General features: G+C 43.9%; 1 protein-coding gene across 1 annotated transcript in view; it reads right to left on the bottom strand.

The window, feature by feature from the left end:
• PTPRS (protein tyrosine phosphatase receptor type S) overlaps window positions 1–24,887 on the bottom strand; it is a 242,388-nt gene that overhangs the window by 180,815 nt on the left and 36,686 nt on the right. Inside the window, exon 2 of the mRNA XM_081960707.1 lies at window positions 4,711–4,881. Coding sequence (XP_081816833.1) covers window positions 4,711–4,792 — 82 coding nt within the window. The 5' untranslated portion in view covers window positions 4,793–4,881. The remainder of the gene's footprint in view (window positions 1–4,710; window positions 4,882–24,887) is intronic.

Below are 24,887 nucleotides of genomic sequence, written 5' to 3' on the forward strand. Positions count from 1 at the left end.
ACCTTCCCTCAAAAAGAGATCCAAAGCAGGGAAGGGAGTCCTCTTCCCACCTTCCCCTCTTGACCATCGATCAAGTCCATTAAAAGCCGGCCCTCATTTCAAGGCCTTTCGGGGCAAAACCGCCCATCCAGGCTGATCTCCAGGCCTAAAAATCTCACTTTCTGGAGTTTCCCCTTCCATCCTCCACGTTCCCTACACAATCCCCTCGGCTCTCTTTTGTCTCCTCGTAGGAGGAAAGTCGTGTTAAATTCAGGTCGCCCGAAAACGCGGAGGTGGCTCTTAGCACCTTTTCACAACGAACAGTTTGACGAAAAAGCAGATTTTTTCCCCCTCACGAAACCAACTGTCAGCCGAAAATCTCGCTTGCTCTGCCATCTGCCTGCAAATCCTCCTCAACTTACGACCTTTCGACCAGTGGTTGCTCGAAATCACAGCGGTACAAAACAAAACAAAGCAGCGACGGACTAGGGGTCCTCGTACTTACGACCATTTCAGCATCCTCGGTCCCAGTTCCAACTGCCAGTTGCCTTAAATCAACACGCTCTGATGCAAAGCAGTTACACATTCTGCATTACTTTTTCAGGGTCAATTTATCAAGCCCAGTCACATCGTTTCATAGGGAAGCACGGGTCCCCAGCTAGTTTATAGATATAGCAAGTGATTTCTTAATAAACTGCCTAGCCAAAAGGCGGGGATGTTGTCCCCGCCTTTTTTTGAACTGCAATTCCCACAAAGCTCAGTGGGTGACCGATTCTAAATTTGAAACCGAATTTGACCAGGTTGGTTCTATCTCTGACTAATAAGGGAAACAAGGGACTTTTAAGGTAGAAAAGGAGATTTCAAGTAAAAAGTGGGCTTGGCAGACCCCCAATTGCGGCTTTCATTAATCAGAGAGAAAGTGCAATCCTAACAATCCTAACAGCAACAACCATCCTCAGCTAACCTGTTTCCCAACTTGTAGAAAACAGGCCATCCAGCAACTGAGATTTCCTTTACAACTTCAAAGGATAATACATTATTCCAATAGCAGCTCATGTGTCTCTTTCAGTGTCTTCCTCTCTCCCTCCCACTCCCACTACAAACACACCCATAAACCATTTTTTGTTTTCAGGCTGTTGGGGAGAGGGTTCAAGAATTGGCTCCAAAATGCATAATCATATTTTATTTGCATAGAAGTATGACTGGAAATAAATTAATTCCTTCCTTCCTCTCTCCCTCTTTCCTTTCTTCCTTCTCATTCCCATCTCCTTCCTTCCTTCTTTCCGACCCTCCCTCCCTCATCCATCCTCCTCATTTTTCTCCTCCCCCCCTTCCTTCCCTACTCCTCTCCTTCCTTCCCTCCTCTTCTCTTTCCTTTCTTCTTCTCCCTTTCCTCCCTTCCTTCTGGCCCTCCCTCCATCTATCCATCCATCATCCATCCTCTTTTCTCCTCTCCTCCCTCTCTCCTCCTCTCCTTCCTCCTTCTTTCCCTCTACTCTATTCTCTTCTTCCTTTCTTCTTCCCCCTTTCCTCGCTCCCTTCCTTCCTTCTTTCTGACCCTCCATCCAACCATGCATCCATCCTCCTCTCCTTCCTCCTCTTCTCCTTCTTTTCTTCTGCCCCCTCTTATTTCGCTCTCTCTCTCATCTATCTATCTATCTATCTATCTATCATCTATCTATCATCTATCTATCATCTATCATTCCTCTTTCCTTCCTTTCTTTCCCTTCCTTCCTTTTTTCTTTTTCTTCCTTCCTTCCTTCCTTCCTTCCTTCCTTCCTTCCTTCCTTCCTTTTTTTAACAATTGGAACCACTTGCACCCAGAAGTTGTGGGTGATCCATCACTGGAGGTTTTGAAGAAGAAATTGGATATAGGCTTGAGAAAGGGGATGGACTAGAAGACCTCCAAGGTCCCTTCCCACCCTTGTTATTCTGCTATTTAGGAGACTTTGGCCCAAAAAATGGTGATGTGAAGGGAGTAACTGGTTCATGCCAAAGTCAAGAAACTCGAGCTTCTGCTGTTTATTGTTCTTCAGACTCTTTTAAGCAAACTAACAGCTGACGAACTTTCTGTAGTAAATTGGTGGCTGGGGAATTCTGGGATGTGTCTTTAATGTTGCCAAGGTTGCGAAAAACCTGTCATCGGGGAAAATCTATGAGCTGTATGTGGTCGCCAAGAAACGAGACCAACGTGTTAGAAGATAATAATCAATCAATACCTTTATAGATCATCTGCTTGAGCAGGGGATTATTGGACTAGAAGACCTCCAAGGTCCCTTCAATGGCGAAAAAAGTAAGGTTCTACATTTAGGCAAGAAAAACGAAATGCACACGTACTGTATAGGTGGTACCTGGCTCAATAGGAGTAACTGTGAGAGGGATCTTGGAAGTCCCAGTGGAAAATCAATAAAGTATGAGCCAGCCGTGTGCAGCAGCTGCCAAAAAAGCCAACACAGTTCTAGGCTGCATCAACAGAGGGAGAGAATCAAGATCACGTGAAGGGTTAATACCACTTTATAAGGCCTTGGTAAGGCCACACTTGGAATACGGCATTCAGTTCTGGTCGCCACGATGTAGAAAAGATGTGGAGACTCCAGAAAGAGTGCAGAGAAGAGCAACAAAGAGGATTAGGGGACTGGAGACTAAAACATATGAAGAACGGTTGCTGGAATTGGGTATGGCTAGTTTGATGAAAAGAAGGACTAGGGGAGACATGATAGCAGTCTTCCAATATCTCAGGGGTTGCCACAAAGAAGAGGGAGTCAAACTATTCTCCAAAGCACCTGAAGGTAGAACAAGAAGCAATGGGTGGAAACTAATCAAGGAGAGAAGCAACTTAGAACTGAGGAGAAACTTCCTGACAGTGAGAACAATGAATCAGTGGAACAGAAGTTGCCTCCAGAAGTTGTGAATGCTCCAACACTGGAAGTTTTTAAGAAGAGATTGGACGCAAGTGGACAGCCATTTGTCTGAAAAAGTATAGGATTCCTTGCTGAGCAGAGGGCTGGACTAGAAGACCTCCAAGGTCCCATCCAACTTTGTTATTCTCTTATTTCTTCCCACACCCTGTTATTCTGTTCATACCAACAAAGCATTAATTCAAAAGAGGCCGTTACTTGACCATGGCTGATTTCAGGAAAGGCTAGGCAGGGTTAGATTTGGTCTGATCCAACTTGGATGGGAGGCCACTCAGCGATTAACTGTTTGTTTATCAAAAATTATGTGGCCATCCATCTCACAAAAAAGTGAGTCCGGGCAGCATACAACCATTAAAACAGTTCCCAAATTCGCAGAAAAATCTTTTGCTCTGAAAGCTGCATGGATAATTTCTGGAGCTGAGGGAAGCTTCACTTTCAATAAAGAAGCTGCCTTTAAGTCGTGCACAGAATTTCTGGCACGAACTAACACTTTTGAGCCTCCAGTGGGGGGGAAAAAATCCATTTTAAGCCTTTGCCACATAATATTTTGAGATATCAGTGCAATAAACAACCTCAATAAACTCCTTGCTCACGATTGAGGGTGCAGAATGGAAGGATTTAAGAGATAAACTCCACTTTAAACGCCATCCGACAAAGTTTCAAGGCATTAACTTTTAAATACTTTACGATTTTTGATTTAGGAGCCTGAGAAAAAATACCATTTGTTGACTTTGGTAGTAAAAGTTATAGCTCTGTACACAACTTCCTTCCTTCCTTCCTTTTTCCTCCCTCCTGTCCTTCCTTCTTCCTTCCTCTCTTCTTCCTTCCTTCTCTTTTGTCTCCTTCCTTCCTTCCCTCTCTTTTGTCTCCTTCCCTCTCTTTCCTTCCCTCCCTCCCTCTCGCCTCCCTCCTTCTTCATCCCTCTCTTCTTCCTTCCTTCCCTCCTCCCTCCCTCCCTTTTCCTTTCTCCCTCCTTCTCTCACTCCTCCTTCCTTCCTCACCCTCCCTTCCTTTTTCATCCCTCCCTCCTTCCTCCCTCACCCCTCCTTTCTCCCCCACCCCTCCCTCCCTCCCTCCTTCCTCCCTCCCTCCTTCCTTCCTTCCTCACCCCTCCTTCCTTCCTTCCTTTACAGCAAGTGAACAGATGGAACAATTAAACAGGGATCTGTAATCCAATAAACCAATTTTTTCACATTTACTGACTTTATAGTAGTCTTCGACTTACGACCAAATTCCAGCCCAAAATTTCCATCGCTAAGCAAGGCAGCTGTTCAGTGAACTTTGCCCCATTTTACAACCTTTCTTGTCACAGTTGTTAGGACCACCGTCGTTCAGTGAATCTGGCTTCCTCACTGACTCTGCTTGTCACAAAAGGTGATCACATGACCCCAGGACACAGCAACCGTCATAAATATGAGTCAGTTACCAAACGGCTGTAAGTCAAGCACTAACTGTAGTCCTTCCTTTTAGAAACTGTCTCCCTTATCCTGCAGCTGACTACTAACACATCCTGCTCCCACCCTTTCCTTCCCCAGTCCTGGGTTCTAATCTTGCCGTTTAGAGCCACATTGGAGCGCCCCTTCTCCATCCCCTCAGCCGTAAACCAATCAGCTTCTTCTTCTCCGCATCGCCCGCACTCTCTTCCCATGTTCAAGGGGCTCCCGTCCTCTTCCTGGAGGACAAGAGCACCTCGAACATGGGCGGAGTGTCTTCCGCGGTATGGCATCCAGCTGCCCAGCGAGCTGAGGACGGACCGGAAAAAACACGCCCACGAGCTCCAAATCGGGAATGGGGTGACGTGTTCGAGACTTACTTTCGGTGGCGCAGCCGGTCATCAGCCAGGAGAGCAGGCTGGCAACGGGGATGACCAGACACACTGGAGAACTGGGATTCATGCTGAGGGCCGGGCAGGGGACTCCGACCTCGGCTGGGCCGCCTGCCCACCTCACCGGGGCTCACAAGTCCTCTGGAACTGGGTCAGAACCTGCAACAGAGAGAAAGGAGACGGTTTGTGAGGGTCTTGTGAATGGAGCAAAAAAGAAGAGAAAGGATGTTAGAAATCCACAATGTTAGACGGCCAGGTCTTTCCAGAATCTTCCCTAAGCAGATTCTTTCTGCCCACTCTCCTTCTCTCCTCCCTTCTTCCTCTTTCCGTTCATCTCTCTTTCCTTTTTTAACTTTCTTTTCTCTTTCTTCCTTTCTCAACGCCTCCCTGCCTCCCTCTCTCCTTCCTTCTTTGTCTCTTTCCATCTGTCTCTCTTTCCTTTTTATCTTTCTTGTCTCTTCCTTCCTTTCTCGCCTCCTCCCTCCCTCCTTCCTCTTTCAATTCTTCCTTTTTTATCTTTCTTTTACCTTCTTCTTCCTTCTTTTCTCTCCTTCATCCCTCTCTCCTTCCTTTCTTCCTCATTTCTCTCATTTCCTTCCTCCCTCTCTTTCATTTTTATCTCTCTCCCTCCTTCCTCTCCTTTCCTTCTTTGTCTCTTTTCTCTTCGTCCCTTCCTTTCTTTATCATTCTTTTTTCCTTCCTTCCTCTATTCTTCCTTCCTCTTTATCTCTTCCTCTTCCTTTCTAGCTTGCCTCTTTCTCTCCATCCTCCCTCCCTCTTCCTTCCTTCTCTCTTTCCTTCCTTCCTTCTTTCCTTTTCTCCCTCCCTCTCTTTTTAATATTTTTTATCTTTCTTTCCTCCTTCTCTCCTTTCCTCCCTCCCTCGATCTCACAATGTCTCCAGACAGCAATAACAGATCAACACTGTCCCAGATCAAAATAGCCAAGGTGCTACCCCCATATTCAACCACATTTCCTAGCAATCTCCTCACTCCACTCCCTGCCCCACGGTTCAGATTCTCCATCTCCCCATTAGTGGGTGATCGATATTTCTACATGCGTCCTCCCCATATTGAAGCTGTCTTTTGAGTTTGGGGGTCAGGATGGGGCAGAGAAGCCAAAAGAGAACAACAAAGAGGGCCGGGCTTTGGGGCAGTCCCCACCTCCCATTCCCCAAAATCCCTACTTCAATTTTGCTAAGATTATTCCTTACTTTTTCCCCTCTTGAGAAAACATCTCAAAAGAGTTCACTGTCCCAGCTCCGAAACTGCTATTTTAATTCTTTCTCGCCTGAGCAAAGCACTATCCCTTTTCAACACAACACAACACTTCTTTGTTGAATGTCTAACAATTGTGAAAACACAGCAAAAACAGAGATGCAAAAAACGTAAAATCAGCAGCCGGCATAAAAACAAACTTTAACAGAAAGTTAAACAGAATAAACAGCTGGAAGGAATCTTGGAGGTCTTCTAGTCCAACCTCCCCCCCCCCGCACAAACAAGAGACCCCATACCATTTCAGACAAATGAAACTGCAATAAAACATCAGTGCAATTCGTAAAAAGGATCCAACTTCCCTGATTCTATTCTCATACTAGCTGAATACCTGTGCTTCTCTACGAAACTATGTGATCAGGCTTGATAAATTGGCACTTAAAAAAGTAATGTAGAATGTGTAACTCCTTAGCATCAGCGCATGTTAATATAAGGCAACTGGCAGTTGGAACAGAGTTCTATTCAGGTGGGGAGGGGGAGTAGAATGTCTAACTCCTTAGCATCGACGAGTACATTAATACTGTATAAGAAATACTGATGATCATTTTGAAAATCATTTTGAAAAATCCTTTCTTAGCAAGCCCCTAGAAGCCAAGAGGAACATACGTGCCGAATTTTAAGTTTGTTGGCTTTACGGGTCTGGAGATTTTGTGATGATTGAGTGGCATTTGGCTTTTATATATACATAGATATAGATATGAGATTCTGACACACACACACACACACTTTTGCTTACAGTAGTCAGTTTTTCCAAACAGCACAGCTGGCTTAGTGTGTCTGCACTCAATTTTTCCAAATATAAACCAAACTCTTCCCACATCTGTAGCGTTTTCTCAGAAGTGGCTTCCCACCCCAGTATCGGCTGCTTGGACTTCTTTCTGGCATCCAAAGCCCGCCAGCAAAACGTTGGCATTAAAAAACAGATGTTTTAATCCCGCTGCATCTGCTTTGAAGGAGATTTTTCTGAGCCTCAAATTCCTATAGTTTTTTTTTAAAACACAGATAGTCCTGGACTTAAACCACTATTTGTTTGAAGTTACAACGGCACTGGGGGAAAAATGGGATTTACAAAAGAGAGTTGCTTTTAGTGAAATGGGCGTAAAAATCATAGAATGGGATTAAAAAAAAACTATAAAATGGGATGAAACAATAAAAATCAAAAATTAAAATAAAATAAAAATAGAGCGGACGCGGCAGTGACTTCGAATGTTCACTAAATGAGCTCTTGTAAGTTGAGAAATATACCTGCAAAATAATAATAAATAAAATAAAATAATACGCGAATAAATAATAAAATGAATGAATGAATGAATAATAAAATAAATGAATGAATAATAAAATGAATAAATAAATAATAAAATGAATGAATGAATAAAATAAATAAATACACAATAAAATAATAATACATAAATAAATAATAAAATGAATAAATAAATAATAAAATGAATGAATGAATAAAATAATAAAATAAATAAATAATAAAATAAATAAATAATAAAATAAATAATAAAATAAATAAATAATAAAATAAATAATAAATTAAAAATGAATAATACAATACAGATAAAACTTGAAAAACTAGAATATTGTGCAAAAGTTCAGATTCCCCAATCGCTCGCCCTCCCTCACTTAGCAAGTCTACCCTAAGTGCCCGTCCTTGGTCCACCCAATTACTCAACCATTTTAGGACCAATTTCTCATCCAAACTTTTTGCTCCCCATCCGTTACCATCCCCATGCAATGCAGCCCTCCCTTAATTGGTGATCCCACCCAGATCATCTCGGATTGTCGCTCCGCAGAATCGGTTACCGAAGATGTGAAAAATGCGCAACTCCATCATGGCCCAAAAGCTCAAGCAAGAGAGAGAGAGAGAGAGAGAGGAAACCTCAATGAAATCCGAATAGAATTAGCTGAAAAATAAGCGTACTTTCATAAAACGATACTGACCAGCAGCCTGGCAAAAAATGGCCACAAACTGAGCCACTCCTTGTGTAAAAGAAATGCACAATTTGCACAAATTCAATCTTACGACTTATGACAACTGAGCCCAACGTTTCTGTTGCTAAGCGAAACACTTGTTATGTGAGTTTTGCCCTATTTTAATACCTTTCTTGCCACGGTTGTTAAGTGAATCACTGCAGTTGTTAAGTTAGTGACATGGTTTTTAAGTGAATTTGGCTATTAGAAGGTCACCAAAGCGGATCACATGACCCCAGGACACTGCGACCGTCATAAATATGAGCCAGTCGCCAAGCACCTGAATTTTGATCCTGTGACCACGGGGTTGCTGCCTCAGTCGTAAGTGTGAAAATGGGCCCTAAGTCACTTTTTTCCCCGTGTCGTCGTAACTTTGAACAGTCACTAAATGAAAGGTTGTAAATTGAGGACTACCTATATTTAACAGGATTTATTTAAACATGCTTATTGTATCAACTGCCAAGTCAAATCCAAACCAACCATCACTGGTAGGCCAGATTGTTGAAAAAAAACACACGGCCAAATCCGAACGTTGAAATATTTCAGTCGGAGGAACCTAAGAGATCATCTAGTCAAGCCTCCAGATTCTGGCATCTACTTTTTTTTTTCAAGCTTAATGCAGCTCCATGGGATCACGGCTGATTTTCAAGTCCTGCTACAATTTTGCTTCTTCATCAGAGTTGCCAGGAAATAATATTTTTTTTCAACCGGTGGGTTCTGAAGTAAGGAAAAGTTTGAAACCCCACAAAGACTCCCACTAAAATGATTCAACAGGCAGGTCATACGTGAAAGAGGCGGCAAAGGAGGCGAGAACAGGATGGATAACGGTTTGCTACACCAGTTTCTTGACAACTCAGGTGTAAGAAAAAAAAAAGAAAAATACAGGTCTGATTTTAGAAAGGAGCATCTGTGGGCAAGCAGTTCTCAGCCTCTTCTTTTTTCGATGTTGATCAAAACAGGCGATGTGCCAAGACTGTAGACACACAGCATCAAACAGAAGCAAAATCTCTCCCTCTCTCCCTTCCTCTCTCTTTCCCTCTCTCTTTCTCCTTCCCCCTCTCTCTCGCTCCCTCCCCCCCTTCCTCTCTCCCTCCCTCTTCTCTTTCTCCTTCCCCTCTCTCTCTCGCTCCCTTCTCCCTCTGTCCTTTTCTCTCTCCCTCTCGCTCCCTTCTTCTCCCTTCCTCCCTCTCTCCTTCCCTCTCCCTCCCTCCCTCTCCCTCCCTCCCTCTCCCTTCCTTCCTCTCCCTCCTTCCCTCGCCCTTTCTCTTTCTCCCTCTCCCTCCCTCTCTCCCTCCTTTCTTCTCCCTTTCTCCCTCCCCCTCCCTCCCTTTCTCTCTCCCTTCCCCTCCCTCTTTAGCTCCCTTACTCCCTCTTCCTTTCTCCCTCACCCTCCCTCCCTTTCTCTATCCCTCCCTCCCTCCCTTCTTCTCTCTTCCTTCCCCTCCCTCTCCCTTCCTCCCTCTCTCTTTCACTCCCTCCCTCTCCCTCCACCTCTTGCTCCCTTCTTCTTCCTTCCTCCCTCTCTCTCCCTCCTAAGGACCAAGGCAAAAATAAATAAAAATCATAAAATCGAACACCACTCAACGACTGCCTTGCTTGGCAATGGCAGGTTCACTCCCAATGTTGATCGCAAGTCGAGGACTACCGGTTGAAGCCATTAAACAGGAGAGAATTCCACCTTCTCTCCCTTCGGCGTCACCCAAGGCCACTGTGATCCATCAGGCTGTTTGCCGACTGTCGGTTTCCAGACAGGCACCTGATCCTTTCTCTGAAGGGTAATTTTGATGTATCCGAGAGACCAAGAATGACCGCCTGCCGATGCGTGTCCAGCCATCCTTCAACGCAATTCCTTTATTTGACACCAGCCTTTATGGCCTCATTCAAGAGCGCAACCAGATTGGAGGAAGAGGTTGGACGGCGGAAATCAGAGACCGGAGGAAAGATGGCTGCTCTGTTTCGAATGAATTCTAACAACTATTTTTGGTAGAATTCATTGGACCTCTTTCTGCTTTCGGCCACCGAAATGTTTCTGAGATCGTTATATGAAGTCCAGAAGCAAACACCGGGGAAGCCACAACGGGATTGGCTGAGCCTCTGTGACATCACAGAAGGATCTATTCTTCAACTCCCAGAATTCCCTAGCCAGCAAAGCTGATCAGAAAATGGGATGTGGCATAGTTGGAAAAAATAAGGGATTGATTTGCCCAGCTCCTTCCTTCCTCCCTCTCATCCATCCATCTATCCATCCATTTATCCATCACTACAACTATCTATTTAAATATAGATGTATATGTTTGTGTCTATGTCTGTCTGTCTGTCTGTCTGTCTGTCTGTCTGTCTATCCATTCATCCATCCATCCATCCATTTATCTCTACAACTATATCTATCTATCTATCTATCTATCTATCTATCTATCATCTATCTATCTATCTATCTATCTATCTATCTATCTCTATGTATGTGTCTATGTCTGTCTGTCTATTATCTCTTTCTCTCTCTCTCTACAACTATATCTATCTATCTATCATCTATCTATCTATCTATCTATCTATCATCTATCTATCATCTATCTATCATCTATCTATCTATCTATCATCTATCTATCTATCTATCTATCTATCATCTATCTATCTATCTATATGTATGTATATGTCTGTCTGTCTATTATCTCTCTCTCTCTACAACTATATCTAATCTATCTATCTATCTATCTATCTATCTACCTACCTACCTACCTACCTACCTACCTACCTATGTATATGTCTGTCTATATATCATCTATCTTCTGTCTATCTATCTCTACATTTACTTAGCTCTATCTATCTATCTATCTATCTATCTATCTATCTATCTATCTATCTATCTATCTATCTATCTATCTACCTACCTACCTACCTACCTACCTACCTACCTATCTGTATGTATGTGTCTATGTCTGTCTGTCTATTATCTCTCTCTATATCTATCTATCTATCTATCTATCATCTATCTATCTATCTATCTATTTCTATGTATATGTCTGTCTGTCTGTCTATATATCATCTATCTTCTGTCTGTCTGTCTATCTCTACATTTACTTACATCTATCTATCTATCTATCTATCTATCTATCTATCTATCATCTATCTATCTATCTATCATCTATCCTATCTCAGAGATGTCCAATCTTAGCAACTTTTAAGACATGTGAACTTCAATTCTCAGAGTCTCTCAGCCAGCCATGTTGGGGAATTCTGGGAATCGAAGTCCACCTAGCTTAAAGTTGCCAAAGTTGAGAAACCCTGATCTGCCCTAGGGCCAGAAATGGCAAACAGTAAAAAAAAATCAGCAACATTAAAAGGTTGCTTGAGGGAGCTTTCCATTCTGTATTCACAGTCCCAACCGAAACAACATTGTGCAAAACCCAAGTTGTTGCCTTGATTTCTTATTCCACTTTTTAGCAGGGCCAGCTGACTGGCAGACATCCCCAGAGCATAGGAGGAAGGGGAAATCAGTGCTTAACGCAAACCGTAATGCATGAAGAGCCATTTGCAGGAAAGGCAGAATGCAAAGAAAATGCATGCCACATCTACAAGGGAGTGGGGTGGTGGTGGGGGGAAGCAATACCATATGCTTTTTACCGGAAAAGACCTTTTAACATTTTCTTCGGAAGACTGGCTCACCAAACTGTGGGAGTACGCTTCGTTGCCCAGAATAATGTCGTTATTTAAAAAAGCAAATCTGTTGTCGAATTTAAATTTAATTGGAAATCCTTCTTGGGTTGTAACTTCGTATTTAAATTTGTGCTAAAATGCGGGTTCTTTTTATGCCCAGCGTTATCTTCTAAGTTGGCTTCTGAGCAATGCTTATTGTAGGTCTGTGATGCCAGAGGTGGAAGGCAGTGCCCTCTCTGTGGCCATGCGTGCCGTCACCTTAGTTCAGCTCCTCCTCGCATGAGCCTCCCGCCAGCAAGCGGATCTTCGGGTCTCTGCTGCGTAAGCGCGGGGGCGGGACACATGGAGGGGCTGTGCACGCCTGCGCAGGAGGTGGTGCATGCACGGGGCTGCATGCGGAGGGGGGGCCTGCATGCATGCATGTGTGGGTGGGGTGGGACGCATGCACAGGGGTCATGTGTGCATTGCATTTGGGGGAATTCGGGAGCGTGTGCAAACACGCTTTGGGTACTTGGTCCAGAAAAGATTAGTTATCATCCATTGTAGGTTGTTTTGTTAGTGATGTCCTGTGTTAATTGAGGAGATTTAACTTAAACTTCCATAAGGATATTTGGGTTTGGTTTAGGGAAAGGATCCAAGATATTTTGCAGTATAATTTGGAACATCACAAATGTTATATGTGGTTTATCCATATTTACTCTCTGCCAGTGGTCTATCTTACTATATATTTTGTGCTTTTTCTTATATAACTTTCTTACTTTCAGTGTTTCATAAATATCCAGGTAAATAATGTATGAAGAGAAAGGGGGGGGGGAGATCAAGAGAGGGAGAGAAGGAAAGAGACAGACAGACAGACAGACAGACAGAAAGAAAGAAAGAAAGAAAGAAAGAAAAGAGAGAGGAAGAGATAGCTAAAGGAAAAGAAAGAAAAGTAGAAGAGAAAAATAGAAGACAGAGAAAAGAAGGAAGGAAGGGGGGGAAGGAAGGAAGAGGAAGGGAGATCAAGAGAAAGAGATAGAGAGAAGGAAAGAGTCAGAAAGAAAGAGAGCAAATAAAGAAAGGAGAGAAAGAGCTAAAGGAAAGGAAAGGAAATAGAAGAGAATGAAAGGAAGGAAGGGAGATCAAGAGAGAGAGGGAGAGAAGGAAAGAAAGAGAGATATAAAGAAAGAAAAGAGAAAAATATAGCTAAAGAAAAGAGAAGAGAAGAGAAAGATTGGGAAAGAAAGTGGGAGGAAGGAAGGAAGGAAGGAAGGAAGGAAGGAAGGAAGGAAGGAAGGAAAGAAAGAAAGAAAGAAAGAAAGAAAGAAAACAGGCTGTGCCTTCCTCTGTGCTGGCCCAGAGCCCATGGAGAGAAAGTTGAAGCTGGAGTGGGGGGGGGGATGGGCATACAACCCCCACTTGGCAACCAAGGCTGTTTTTTCTGCCATCTGGGCACCTCCCGGCTGCGTTTCTCTTTCTCAATTAGAAAAAGAGGAATTGAGGAATTTCTTCTTTGAATTAAAGGCTTCCAATTTTTTTTTAAAAAAAACTCAGATGCAACGCCAGTTTATCTAGGAAACCCTGACCCTGAACAACTGGAAAACTCACCGCCCCGGTGAGAAGTGGGAGGCACCAGAAAGGAACTTTCCATATTCCTAGGTATGCTATGCTTTTGCTTAGAAACCATGAGGACTAGAATCTCAGTTCACCTTTTAGGCAGAAGGCCATAGCCAACGAGTCATCTACAATGCACCGGAGAATCAACTTTGAGGTTTACCTTTAACTTATAAGTTTTAACTTGTTCTTAACTCTGCCTTTAATCGGTATTTTTATTCAGATCTATATCATTTTATTCAGATGACTATGGAGATTCTCAGTCGTTCGGGTCATGGCTGTCCCAACAGGCAGCTGGACTTTATGGTTTTTCTTTGAAGACGTTTTGCTTCTCATCCAAGAAGCTTCTTCAGCTCTTCTTCTTCTTGGATGAGAAGCGAAACATTTTCAAAGAAAAACCAGAAAGTCCAGTTGCCTCTTTAAAAAAATAACACACCTTTGGGATTTTATTCATGTGTTTGTATCGTATTAATATGCTGTTTTAAATTACCCAGAGTTATCTGGTGAGATGGCAGATATAGAAAGGAAACTAAACCAATTCTGAAGGTGGTTACTGGATTAAATAGAAAAACCCTCCCTCTGCCCCATTGGATAACCCCCGCATCTGAGCTATTTCTCTGTAAATTTTAATGTCATATGTATTGTTTTACCATTTCAATCATGTTGTAAGCTGCCCAAGGCTATGTGGTGGTGAGATGGGCAGCACGAAAGAAAGAAAGAAAGAAAGAAAGAAAGAAAGAAAGAAAGAAAGAAAGAAAGAAAGAAAGAAAGAGAGGGAGGAAGGGAGAAAGAAAGGAGAAAGGAGAAAGGGAAGGAAACAGAGAAAGGAAAGGAAGAAAAGGAAAGAGAAAGGAAGGAAAGAAAGGGAGGGAAGGAAAAAGAAAGAAGGAGGAAGGGAAGGAAACAAAGTAAAGGAAGAAGAGGAAACAGAGAAAGGAAGGAAAGAAAGGGAGGGAGGGAGAAAGAAAGAAGGAGGAAGGAAACAGAGAAAGGAAAGGAAGAAAAGGAAACAGAGAAAGGAAGGAAAGAAACAAGGAAAGAAAGGGAGGGAGGGAAAAAGAAAGAAAGAGGAAGGGAAGGAAACAGAAAGGAAAGGAAGAAAAGGAAACCGAGAAAGGAAGGAAATACACAAGGAAAGAAAGAAAGAAAGAAAGAAAGAAAGAGAGGGAGGGAGGAAGAAAGGAGAAAGGGAAGGAAACAGAGAAAGGAAAGGAAGAAAAGGAAACAGAGAAAGGAAGGAAAGAAACAAGGAAAGAGAGATGGAGGGAGGGAGGAAAACAGAAAGAAAAGAGAGAAAGAAAGGAAAGGGAATAGAAAAAGGAAAGAAAGAGGAAGGAAGCAGAAGGAGAGAGAAGAGAAGAAAGAGAAAGAAAGTAAGTGGGAGGAAGAAAGAAAGAAAGAAAGAAAGAAGGAGGGGGATGGAGGGAAGGAAAGAGAAAGGAAGGAAAGAAAAGGAAACAGAGAAAGAGGGGGGGAGGAAGGAAGGAAAGGGTCATGTGATCATCATTTGCAACCTTCTCAGCCAGCGTCTGGCAAGCAAAGTCAATGGAGGAAGCCCGATTTGCTGAATGACCGATTTTGAAGCGGACAAAGCATTCCAAATTAGCGGCATTCCCGAAACGAATGTCCTTCCCCGAGCCAGGTTGAGCTCTTTATAGAGAATTTCTCTACAGCAAAATGTCTTTGCTGACTTGATAAATCCCTCTGTTAAAGGTTTTATGGCAAACAACCGCATCTCGCATTTATTGTCGAACACGGCAAAGACCAGTGATTAATCCAGTTACGGTGGGACCACATTTGGGGGGCGGGGAGGGGTGGTGGTGGAGGCAATGGAGCCTTTTGCAATCCTTCAATTAATTCAGAGACATGCAGAATATCACGCCTCCCTGGGCCGGATCCTGAGCTATAAACTATCCTCCAGTTCAGATTGAGGCCAGCGCATTCTTTAAACCCAATTGAGAACTTATTTAAAATTGCCTGCTTTATTTAAGACGGTTCGTTTTTAGTTTGGCTTGAGAGCGTGATTCTTGCTGTTGATTTCTCAGTTTAATTTGGGGGCGGCTGTGAGCTGCCTAGCTGTTGTTGGCCCGTCCATGTGTTAAGATCAATCCATATTTTCCCGCCCACACACAAATCCAGCGTGGCACCTATACAGAGAGATATCCCCTTGGTGGAGAGCCCATCTGATTTGATCGGATTGTTCTAATTAAGCCAAAATGCTTGGAATCTAAAGGATAAAATGTTATTTCTAAGAATGGCTCAGAGGTCTCAGGCAGAAGCTGGATTTTGAAAAGGAACAGGATGGGTTAGGTTGGTGCTTGGCAGCGAAATCTGTCTGACCCTCTATGAAAATGTCAAGTAAAAAGAGAACATTTTCCATTTTATTTTCTGGTTGATCTATCTATCTATCTATCTATCTATCTATCTATCTATCTATCATCTATCTATCTATCTATCTATCTATCATCTATCTATCCATCCATCTGATCTATCTATCTGATCTATCTTATCTATCTAGCTATCATCTATCTATCTATCCATCCATCTGATCTATCTATCTATCTATCTATCTATCTATCTATCTATCTATCTATCTATCTATCTATCATCTATCTAGCTAGCTAGCTAGCTAGCTAGCTAGCTATCATCTATCTATCCATCTGATCTATCTTATCTATCTATATATCTATATCTATCTATCACCTATCTATCTATCTATCTATCTATCTATCTATCTATCTATCTATCTATCTATCTATCTATCATCTATCTATCTATCTATCATCTATCTATCTATCTATCATCTATCTATCTATCTATCTATCTATCTATCATCTATCTATCTATCTATCTATCTATCTATCTATTTATCTATCTATCTATCTCTATTTCTCTCTGTCGGTCTGTCAATATATCTATATCAGGAATGGCGAACCTTTTCTGCACCGTGCCAAAAAAGTCGTGTGGAAACATTGCAGCTGCGCACTCGTCAGGGCCCGCTCAGGAAAAGTCAAACTTGCACACCCAACAATCAGCATGCACACTAAGTTGCTTCTCTCCTTGATTAGTTTCCACCCATTGCTTCTTGTTCTGTCCTCAGGTGCCTTGGAGAATAGCTTGACTCCCTCTTCTTTGGGGCAACCCCTGAGATATTGGAAGGCTGCTATCATGTCTCCCCTAGTCCTTCTTTCTATTAAACTAGACATACCCAGTTCCTGCAACCGTTCTTCATATGTTTTAGTCTCCAGTCCCCTAATCCTCTTGGTTGCTCTTCTCTGCACTCTTTCTAGAGTCTCCACATCTTTTTTACATTGTGGTGACCAGAACTGAATGCAGTATTCCAAGTGTGGCCTTACCAAGGCTTTATAAAGTGGTATTAACCCTTCACGTGATCTTGTTTCTATCCCTCTGTTGATGCAGCCTAGGACTGTGTTGGCTTTTTCGGCAGCTGCTGCCAAAAAATAACACAGACTTCCTGATTCTAACATGTCTTCTGTGATAGTCAAAAAGGTTTAGTCTCTTCACTGAAGATGACCATCTCCTAAATAGTCAACCTCAATCAGAGAATCAGATTAACAGAGTTGGAAGGGACCTTGGAGGTCTTCTAGTCCAACCCCTTTGATCAAGGAGGAAACTCTATAACATTTCAGGCAAATGCTTGTCCAATCTTTTCTTTAAAACCTCCAGTGTTGGAGCACCCACAACTTCTGGAGGCAAGTAGTTCCACTGGTTAATTGTTCTCACTGTTAGGAAGTTCCTCCTCAGTTCTAGGTTGCTTCTCTCCTTGATTAGTTTCCACCCATTGCTTCTTGTTCTACCCTCAGGGGCCTTGGAGAATAGTTTGACTCCCTCTTCTTTGTGGCAGCCTTTCGAATATTGAAAGATTGTTATGATGTCATTCCCTAGTTTTCCTTTTCATTAAATCCCAATTCCTGCAAAACAATCAACTCTTCCTTTAGGGGACCAGCCAACTGGGAACATGGCCAGACCTAGAAATAAACCAACTTCCAGACTTTGGACCAACTCCCTAAACTCCATTCTTTTCCGAGTCCCGATTCTCCCAAAGTTTTCTTTAACAAGATTTATTGAGCTGCGAGGGATCAACTTACAAGAACTGCAGCAACTGAACTCATTTCCATGTAACATCAACACATCCTCATGCGTATTAGATCCCAGGCTTCCTGATCTTCCTTTTAACGGCCTTCTGGGATGTTGGTCTGTTTGCCGATCGCCAAAAAGCTTGCAAGCGCCGGTTTCGAGAATCTTCACAACTCTGGGAACCAATCCTTACAGGCAACCTCATTTAAAGTGGGCCACAACGTTTTAAGTGCAAGACGACGAGCAAATGAGTCACCGCTTTAAGCAGTTCAACATCCCAGAAGGTCCCATTATATTATGGCGAGATTCAGACATAATCACCCCATTCTTCCCCTAAGTAAAATCATCGCTTCAGTGCAGCTAAGGACAACTTCAATAGCGTCTCGCTATTCAGATGGGTGTGAGATGGAGGCAGCAAATGGGACAACAGTAAAAACAACAACAACAACAACAAGGTTTCCAGGACACAAGTGTGTCATGGTTAGAGGGACACCAAATCTAGATCTAATCAGGGTGACATCATACAATTTATCATCCAAAATCGGACATAGGGTCAGCGTACTGCAGTGTTTCTTAATCGTGGCAATTTGAAGATGGATGGACTTCAACTCCCAGGATTTCCCAGCCGGCATCCTTTAAGATGGGTGGACTTCAACTCCCAGGCCCAGAATTCCCATGCCAGCATATGCATGGACTTCAACTCTTAGACACTCCAGCTGGATGTGTGGACTTCAATTTCCAGACTACCCCAGCCAGGATAAGTGGACTTCAGCTCCCAGAATTCCCGAGCCAACATTTGTGGACTTCAAGACCCAGAATTCCCCAGCCACCAAACATGGACTTCAACTTATAGAAATTCCAACTGGATGCGTGGACTTCAACTCCCAGAATTCCCTAGCCAGCATTTGTGGACTTCAAGGCCCAGAATTCCCAAGCCAGCATGCATGGACTTCAACTCTTAGAAATTCCAGCTGGATGTATGGACTTCAATTTCCAGAATCCCTCTGAAGTCCATACATCGTAAACATGCTGAGATAGAGAAAGATTGTTTAGGATGGCAATAATAACAATAACAATAACAATAACAACAACAACAACAACAATAATGTACAGTTTATTGATATCGCTGTTCCTGGAGATGCCAGTCGAAGAAAAAGAACTAGAAAAAATCACGAAATATCGCAACCTGGCTGTCGAAACTACACGGCTATGGATGAAGCATGTTAGAGTGATACCCTAATGTTAGAGTGATACCCAATGGTACTTGTGATGCGCTTTTGAATGTTCAGTTGGCTGAGTTTCATGTTTAATGAATAAAGTATATAATAATAATAATAATAATACTTGGAATAGCTTATATCCTCCGATGTTACCTTAACAGTTCCTAGGTCCTTGGTTAGGACTCGAGCTGTTGAGCTACCAACCAGCCCCAAAGACTGTGAATCTCACCAAAGATTAACCACAGAATAATAATAATCCAAAAGTGCAGAAGTTTTTCACCAGCTTCCGCCATCACGCTTCTTCTGTAACGGCTCAGAAAAATCGCTGGGTGGCCTCCCCACTCCTCCAAATGAAACACCATCAAAATGCTTCCCCATTGCAGCCTGGCTATTTTGTGCCATGGTTTTTCACAGGTCATTCCGCTTTTATTTTTTATTTTTTTTAAGGTATATCCAGCCCAAACAATTCCGGAGGACTTTGAATTAAATCAATGAAGTCAGCACCATCAGTGCTAACGGTCACTTGGAGACAGATTGACATTTAAATTAACAGCAGCAAGTTTGATAGCTTTGCGATTTCAGTTTAGAAGTTGCGGTCTCCGGCTGCCAGATTGGGGGCGGCTTAGAAATCTAATCAAGAAATTAAACACACACCCCCCCCCAACCTCAGAAAAGAAATGCTCAGCTTTAAAGACGCGCCCCATGGAATTGTGGATGCACCAGTCGTGAGTCCAGGCGGTGGACCAAACAACCGCAGTGATACTACAAGTAGTCCTCGACTTACAGTGGTTCACTTAGGGGACCATTCGAAGTTATGACGGCACTGAAAAAATACTTGCAACCGTTGTCGCCTCCCCATGGTCTCGTGATCCAAATTCAGACGCTTGTCTGGTATTTGGTATTTATGATGTTTGGGGTCACGTAATACCCTTCCAACCAGCCGAGTCCATGAAGTCCTCGACTTACAACCGTAAGTGAGCCCAAACTTTTTCGTTGCTAAGTGACACAGGGGTTAAGCGGAGTTTTCGCCCCTTTTTACGGCTTTTCTTGCCATGGTTGTTAAGTGAATCACGGCAATGATTAAATTAGTTAAGACGGTTGTTAAGTGAATCGGACTTCCTCGTCGACGTTGCTTGACACAAGGTGGGAAATGGGGGTCGTAATGACTCCAGGACAAAAATACGTCCAAATTTTGACTACGAGCAGGCTGCCGGGGTTATAAGTGTCGAAAATGTCATGTCGCTAAACAAAGCGTTCTAAAATGAGGACTACCTACATTCAGACAAATGGCTATCCAACATCTTCTCAAAGGCTTCCAGTGTTGGGGCATTCACAACTTCTGGAGGCAACTTCTGTTCCACTGATTAATTGTTCTAACTGTCAGGAAGTTTCTCCTCAGTTCTAAGTTGCTTCTCTCCTTGATTAGTTTCCACCCATTGCTTCTTGTTCTACCCTCAGGTGCCTTGGAGAATAGCTTGACTCCCTCTTCTTTGTGGCAGCCCCTGAGATATTGGAACAATGCTATCATGTCTCCCCTAGTCCTTCTTTTCATTAAACTAGACATACCCAGTTCCTGCAAACGTTCTTCATAGGTTTTAGTCTCCAGTCCCCTAATCCTCTTTGTTGCTCTTCTCTACACTCTTTCTAGGAGTTTCCACATCTTTTCTACATCGTGGTGACCAAAACTGAATGCCGTATTCCAAGTGTGGCCTTACCAAGGCTTTATAAAGAGGTATTAACCCTTCACGTGATCTTGATTCTCTCCCTCTGTTGATGCAGCCTAGAACTGTGTTGGCTTTTTTTGGCAGCTGCTGCACACGGCTGGCTCCTATTTAAATGGTTGTCCACTAGGACTCCAAGATCCCACTCACAGTTACTACTACTGAGCAAGGTACCACCTATACTGTACCTGTGGATTTCGGTTTTTCTTGCCTAAATGTAGAGCCTTACTTTTTTTAAAAAAAGAAGGAAAAAAAAAAGAAAGACCTGCGTGGGGAGAAAAGGAAGAAAACGTAGAATAAACGAGGTGAGAAAAGTCGTAAAAGGGGGCAAGACTCACTGAACACATTTCTCACTTAACGACAGAAATGTTGGGCTCGATTGTGGTCGTAAGCTGAGGAGTACCTGCAGCACTGATGCTTGCTGCCTTTATTTGCCTCCTGCAGACTTTCAGATGTGCAAGTGAGATTCGCAGCCGGACGGCCTCCTTCCTGTTCGATTACCGGCTAATCTGCACCCTGAGGCACAATTATCTTCCCATCAGATTCCTCTTTACGCTCCAGAAAACATCTAATTTTCCTAGCCAGAAACATAATTAAAAAGAGAACCTATCCGCTGCCTGGAACCGAGATTTTTCTCCTTCTTCCGAGTCATCCCAATCAACCATTCAGAATAGAGCAGCTGGAAGGGACCTTAGAGGTCTTCTAGTCCAGCCTCTGCTAAAGCACGAGACTCGATACAATTCCAATTGTCCAATCTCTTCTTAAAAACCTCCAGTGTTGGAGCATTCACAACTTCTGGAGGCAACTTCTGTTCCACTGGTTAATTGTTCTCACTGTTAGGAAGTTTCTCCTTAGTTCCAGGTTGCTTCTCTCCTTGATTAGTTTCCATCCGTTGCTTTTTTTCCTGCCTTCTGGTACTTTGGTAAATAGCTTGACTCCCTCTTCTTTTATGGCAATCCCTCAAATACTGGAAGACTGCTCTCATGTCATCCCCAAGTCCTTTTTTTCGTTAAACAGCAGTTGGGGAGAAGGAGGCCTGGCTGCTGTTGTCCTAAGGCAGGGGTGTCCAAACTTGGGAACTTTAAGACTTGTGGACTTCAACTCCCAGAATTCCCCAGCCAGCCATGCTGGCTGGGGAATTCTGGGAGTTGAAGTCCACAAGTCTTAAAGTTCCCACGTTTGGACACCCCTGTCCTAAGGTAAGCGGATAAGACATTCCCTGAAAATACAACTTGGTGCTTATTTTGGGGGCCCAAAAGGAAACAAGACCGAGTCTTATTTTCAGGGAAAGACAGTAGATTGAGCAGTCCAACTGCATTTAGAAGAGAAAGGCCACTTTTTTGAAGACAGCAAAGTCCAAATTCAGAACCGAAGAAGCTTTCTCGGAGGAGAAGGGAAACGTCTTCAAAGAGAAACAAGAAAGTCCAGTTGAAAAAAAACATGCTCCAACACTGGAGGTTTTTAAGAAGAGATTGGATAATTGGAATTGTATAGTCTCCTGCTTTAGCAGAGGCTGGACTAGAAGACCTCTAAGGTCCCTTCCAGCTCCTCTATTCTGAATGGTTGATTGGGATGACTCGGAAGAAGGAGAAAAATCTCGGTTCCAGGCAGCGGATAGGTTCTCTTTTTAATTATGTTTCTTTGGGACTTTTATCCAGGCAGTCTCCAAGAATGGGACGTCGCTGAACAGGAGGGGGGGGGGAATATAATCCACAAGGAGGGGGAATGTCTTAGCAAACCCCCAGCGTGTCCATCCTTGTTCGGGCCCCGGCACAAGGCAGCTGTGCCAAAAGGCCAAACAAAAGCACAACACCAACTTCCAGGGCCCCGCCTGAACTTGCCGGTGTTCAAACTGGCCCGTTTCCGAATGTCTGCATTGGGGGGGGGGGGGGGATATTCTTGCTGCATTTTTTTAACAAGCGAGTCGGAAAGAGGCGTGCCGGGCGCAGGCGTGCGGGGGAGACGGGGAGAGAAAAACTTAGCCTGGAGGATTAAAAAATAAATAAAATACAACTACATCGTCACGGAACAAGGGACAGCTAGCCAAGCACGTTTTTCCGCTAGGAAACAGAAAGTGTGCAGATCAGGGAAGTTATGGGATGTGGGTTCTCCTTTCCCTTAAAAAGGGGTGCAAGGTGGCAGAGAAAGAGCTGTACCGTGGGGTCCCCTCCATTCCCAGCCCCTCGGTCGGGCCCATGCCATCTGCAGGTAGTCCTCGACTTACAACCGTTTATTTAGGGACCGTTCGAACTTAGAACAGCATTGAAAAAAGTGACACGACTGTTTTTCACACTTAGGACCAAGAGGTGGTATTTTACAGGTTCCGACCGCTTCACTAGAACCTGTAGCGGAAATCGCGGGTGGCCACGCCCACCTACCGCAGCTGTACTGTATCCCATTTAGGCCCCTTTTCCGCCAAAAGCGCATGCGCGGAAGGCTCTGTGTGTGCATGGAGGTGGCAAACGCTTGCAAAGCACGCACGTGTGTGAATGCTCACATTTGCGAACCGGTAAGCGAATACCCCCCCTGCTTAGGACTGTTGCAGCATCCCCCGGGTCATGTGATCAAAATTCAGATGCTTGGAAACTGGCATGTACTTATGACGGTTGCGGCGTCCCAGGGTCAGGTGATCTCCTTTTGCAACCTTCTGACAAGGAAAGTGAATGGGGAAGCCAGATCTGCTTAACAACCGCATTACTACCTTAACAACCGCCGTGGTTCACTTAACAACGATGGCGACAAAGATTGTAAAATGGGGCAAAACTCATTCGGCAACTGTAGAGATCGTCGGCCTCGCTTAGCAGCAGAAAGTTTGGAGTCCCTTGTGGTTGTAAGTTGAGGACTATCTGTAGTCAACAAAGATACAGTGTGGGTACCACTGGAGCAGTGTGGGTTGCAGGCAGTACGCCCCAGTATGGGAGTACCGGAGCCAGCCCGGACCACCGGATACCGTTCCGTTCCGGTGCTCCGGAGGGCCCACCCACCCTCCCAAGTTCCTTATCGGAGTTTAAAGGCTTCTGCGCTTCCCCACAGGTGAATGGACGTACAGCGCCTGCACGACGCTCTGTGAGGACGCTGCCGGCCCCGTTCCAATCGTACCGGTTGAACGGGATTTGCAACCCACCACTGCACCGGAGGTTCCAGTAGCTACAGGTAGTCCTCGACTTATAACAGTTCGCCTAGGGACCATTCAAAGTTACAACAGCACTGACAAAAGTGACTTATGATGGTTTTTCACCCTTATGACCGTCGCAGCATCACGGGATTTGCATTCGGATGCTTCACCACTGGCTCACATTTATGACGGTGGTAGTCCCCTCATGTGATCCCCTTTTACGACCATCTGAGAAGCAAAGTCCATGGGGAGGCCAGATTCACTTAACGACCGCGTCACTAATTTAAGAATTTCAGCGATTCACTTAACAAATGGCAAAACGTCCTAAAGCTCATTTAACGAATGTCTCACTTAACAAAAATTGTGGGCCCGATTGTGGTCATAAGTCGAGGGCCACCTTTAATCTTTAAGACCCGCCATCTGCTTAAGCCTCGACCACATATTTTCTTCCCTTTTTCCCCTCAATTATCTCCTGCTTTTTGCACGTCGGCCTCCCGGTTTGCAAGCTTGCTGCTCTCACAAAGAGCCTGTTTTTCCACGCAGCCCATTGAGCTCTGCTTCGTTCTTCTGTTTTATTTTTTTCTTTGATTGCCTCAACCGAAAAAAAAAAAAAAAAAAACCCCAATGGAGCCAAAAATATGTTCATGTCCAAACAACAGGACTGGTTTCAAAAAGAAATAACTCAGCAAGCAGTCAAAGAACCTCACTCAAAACAGATCACAGCCTTCAGCCTCACACAAAACATCTATCAAGCCTATTTATCCTCAAAATGGCTTTCAGCCCTGCAAAGGCCCGCGATCTAGCTGAACAGAGAATTTTCCCGACTAGAAAGGCGCTTTTTAAGGTGTGTTTCCTCTCCTTTTTAATTCCTCTTTCTCTTATCAACAAGAGCGGCTGGCTGGCGTCTCGGAAGAAAACCTCGGTGCATATGTACATTAGCAAAAATGCACACCGAGGTTTTTTCCAAGGGGAACAGAGACAGTTCTTTGGTCATTCGGGGGGGGGGGTGCAGGGGGAGAACATCACAATTATACGCTTTGCTCACAACTGATGGGACTTGAGAAGGTTTCAAAGCATTAAAAACACAGTTATTTATTTATTTTGCTTCCCTCCCCCCATCTTCTTCCCCTCATGTCGTTTTTGGGAAGAGATGATTAACAGATGTGCCTCAAACACGAAGAAGGTTTAAAGATAAAGGTTCCCCTTGTATATATGTGCTAGTCGTTCCAGACTCTAGGGGGCGGTGCTCATCTCTGTTTCAAAGCCCAAGAGCCAGCGCTGTCCGAAGACGTCTCCGTGGTCATGTGGCCGGCACGACTCAATGCCGAAGGCGCACAGAACGCTGTTCCCTTCCCACCAAAGGTGGTCCCTATTTTTCTACTTGCATTTTTTACATGCTTTCGAACTGCTAGGTTGGCAGAAGCTGGGACAAGTCACAGGAGCTCACTCCGTTAGGATTCGAACCGCTGAACTGCCAACCTTTCTGATCGACGTCTTACCACTGAGCCACCACG

Source organism: Natrix helvetica, assembly GCF_964273705.1.
Source record: "Natrix helvetica genome assembly, chromosome: 1".
NCBI lineage: Eukaryota > Metazoa > Chordata > Lepidosauria > Squamata > Natricidae > Natrix > Natrix helvetica.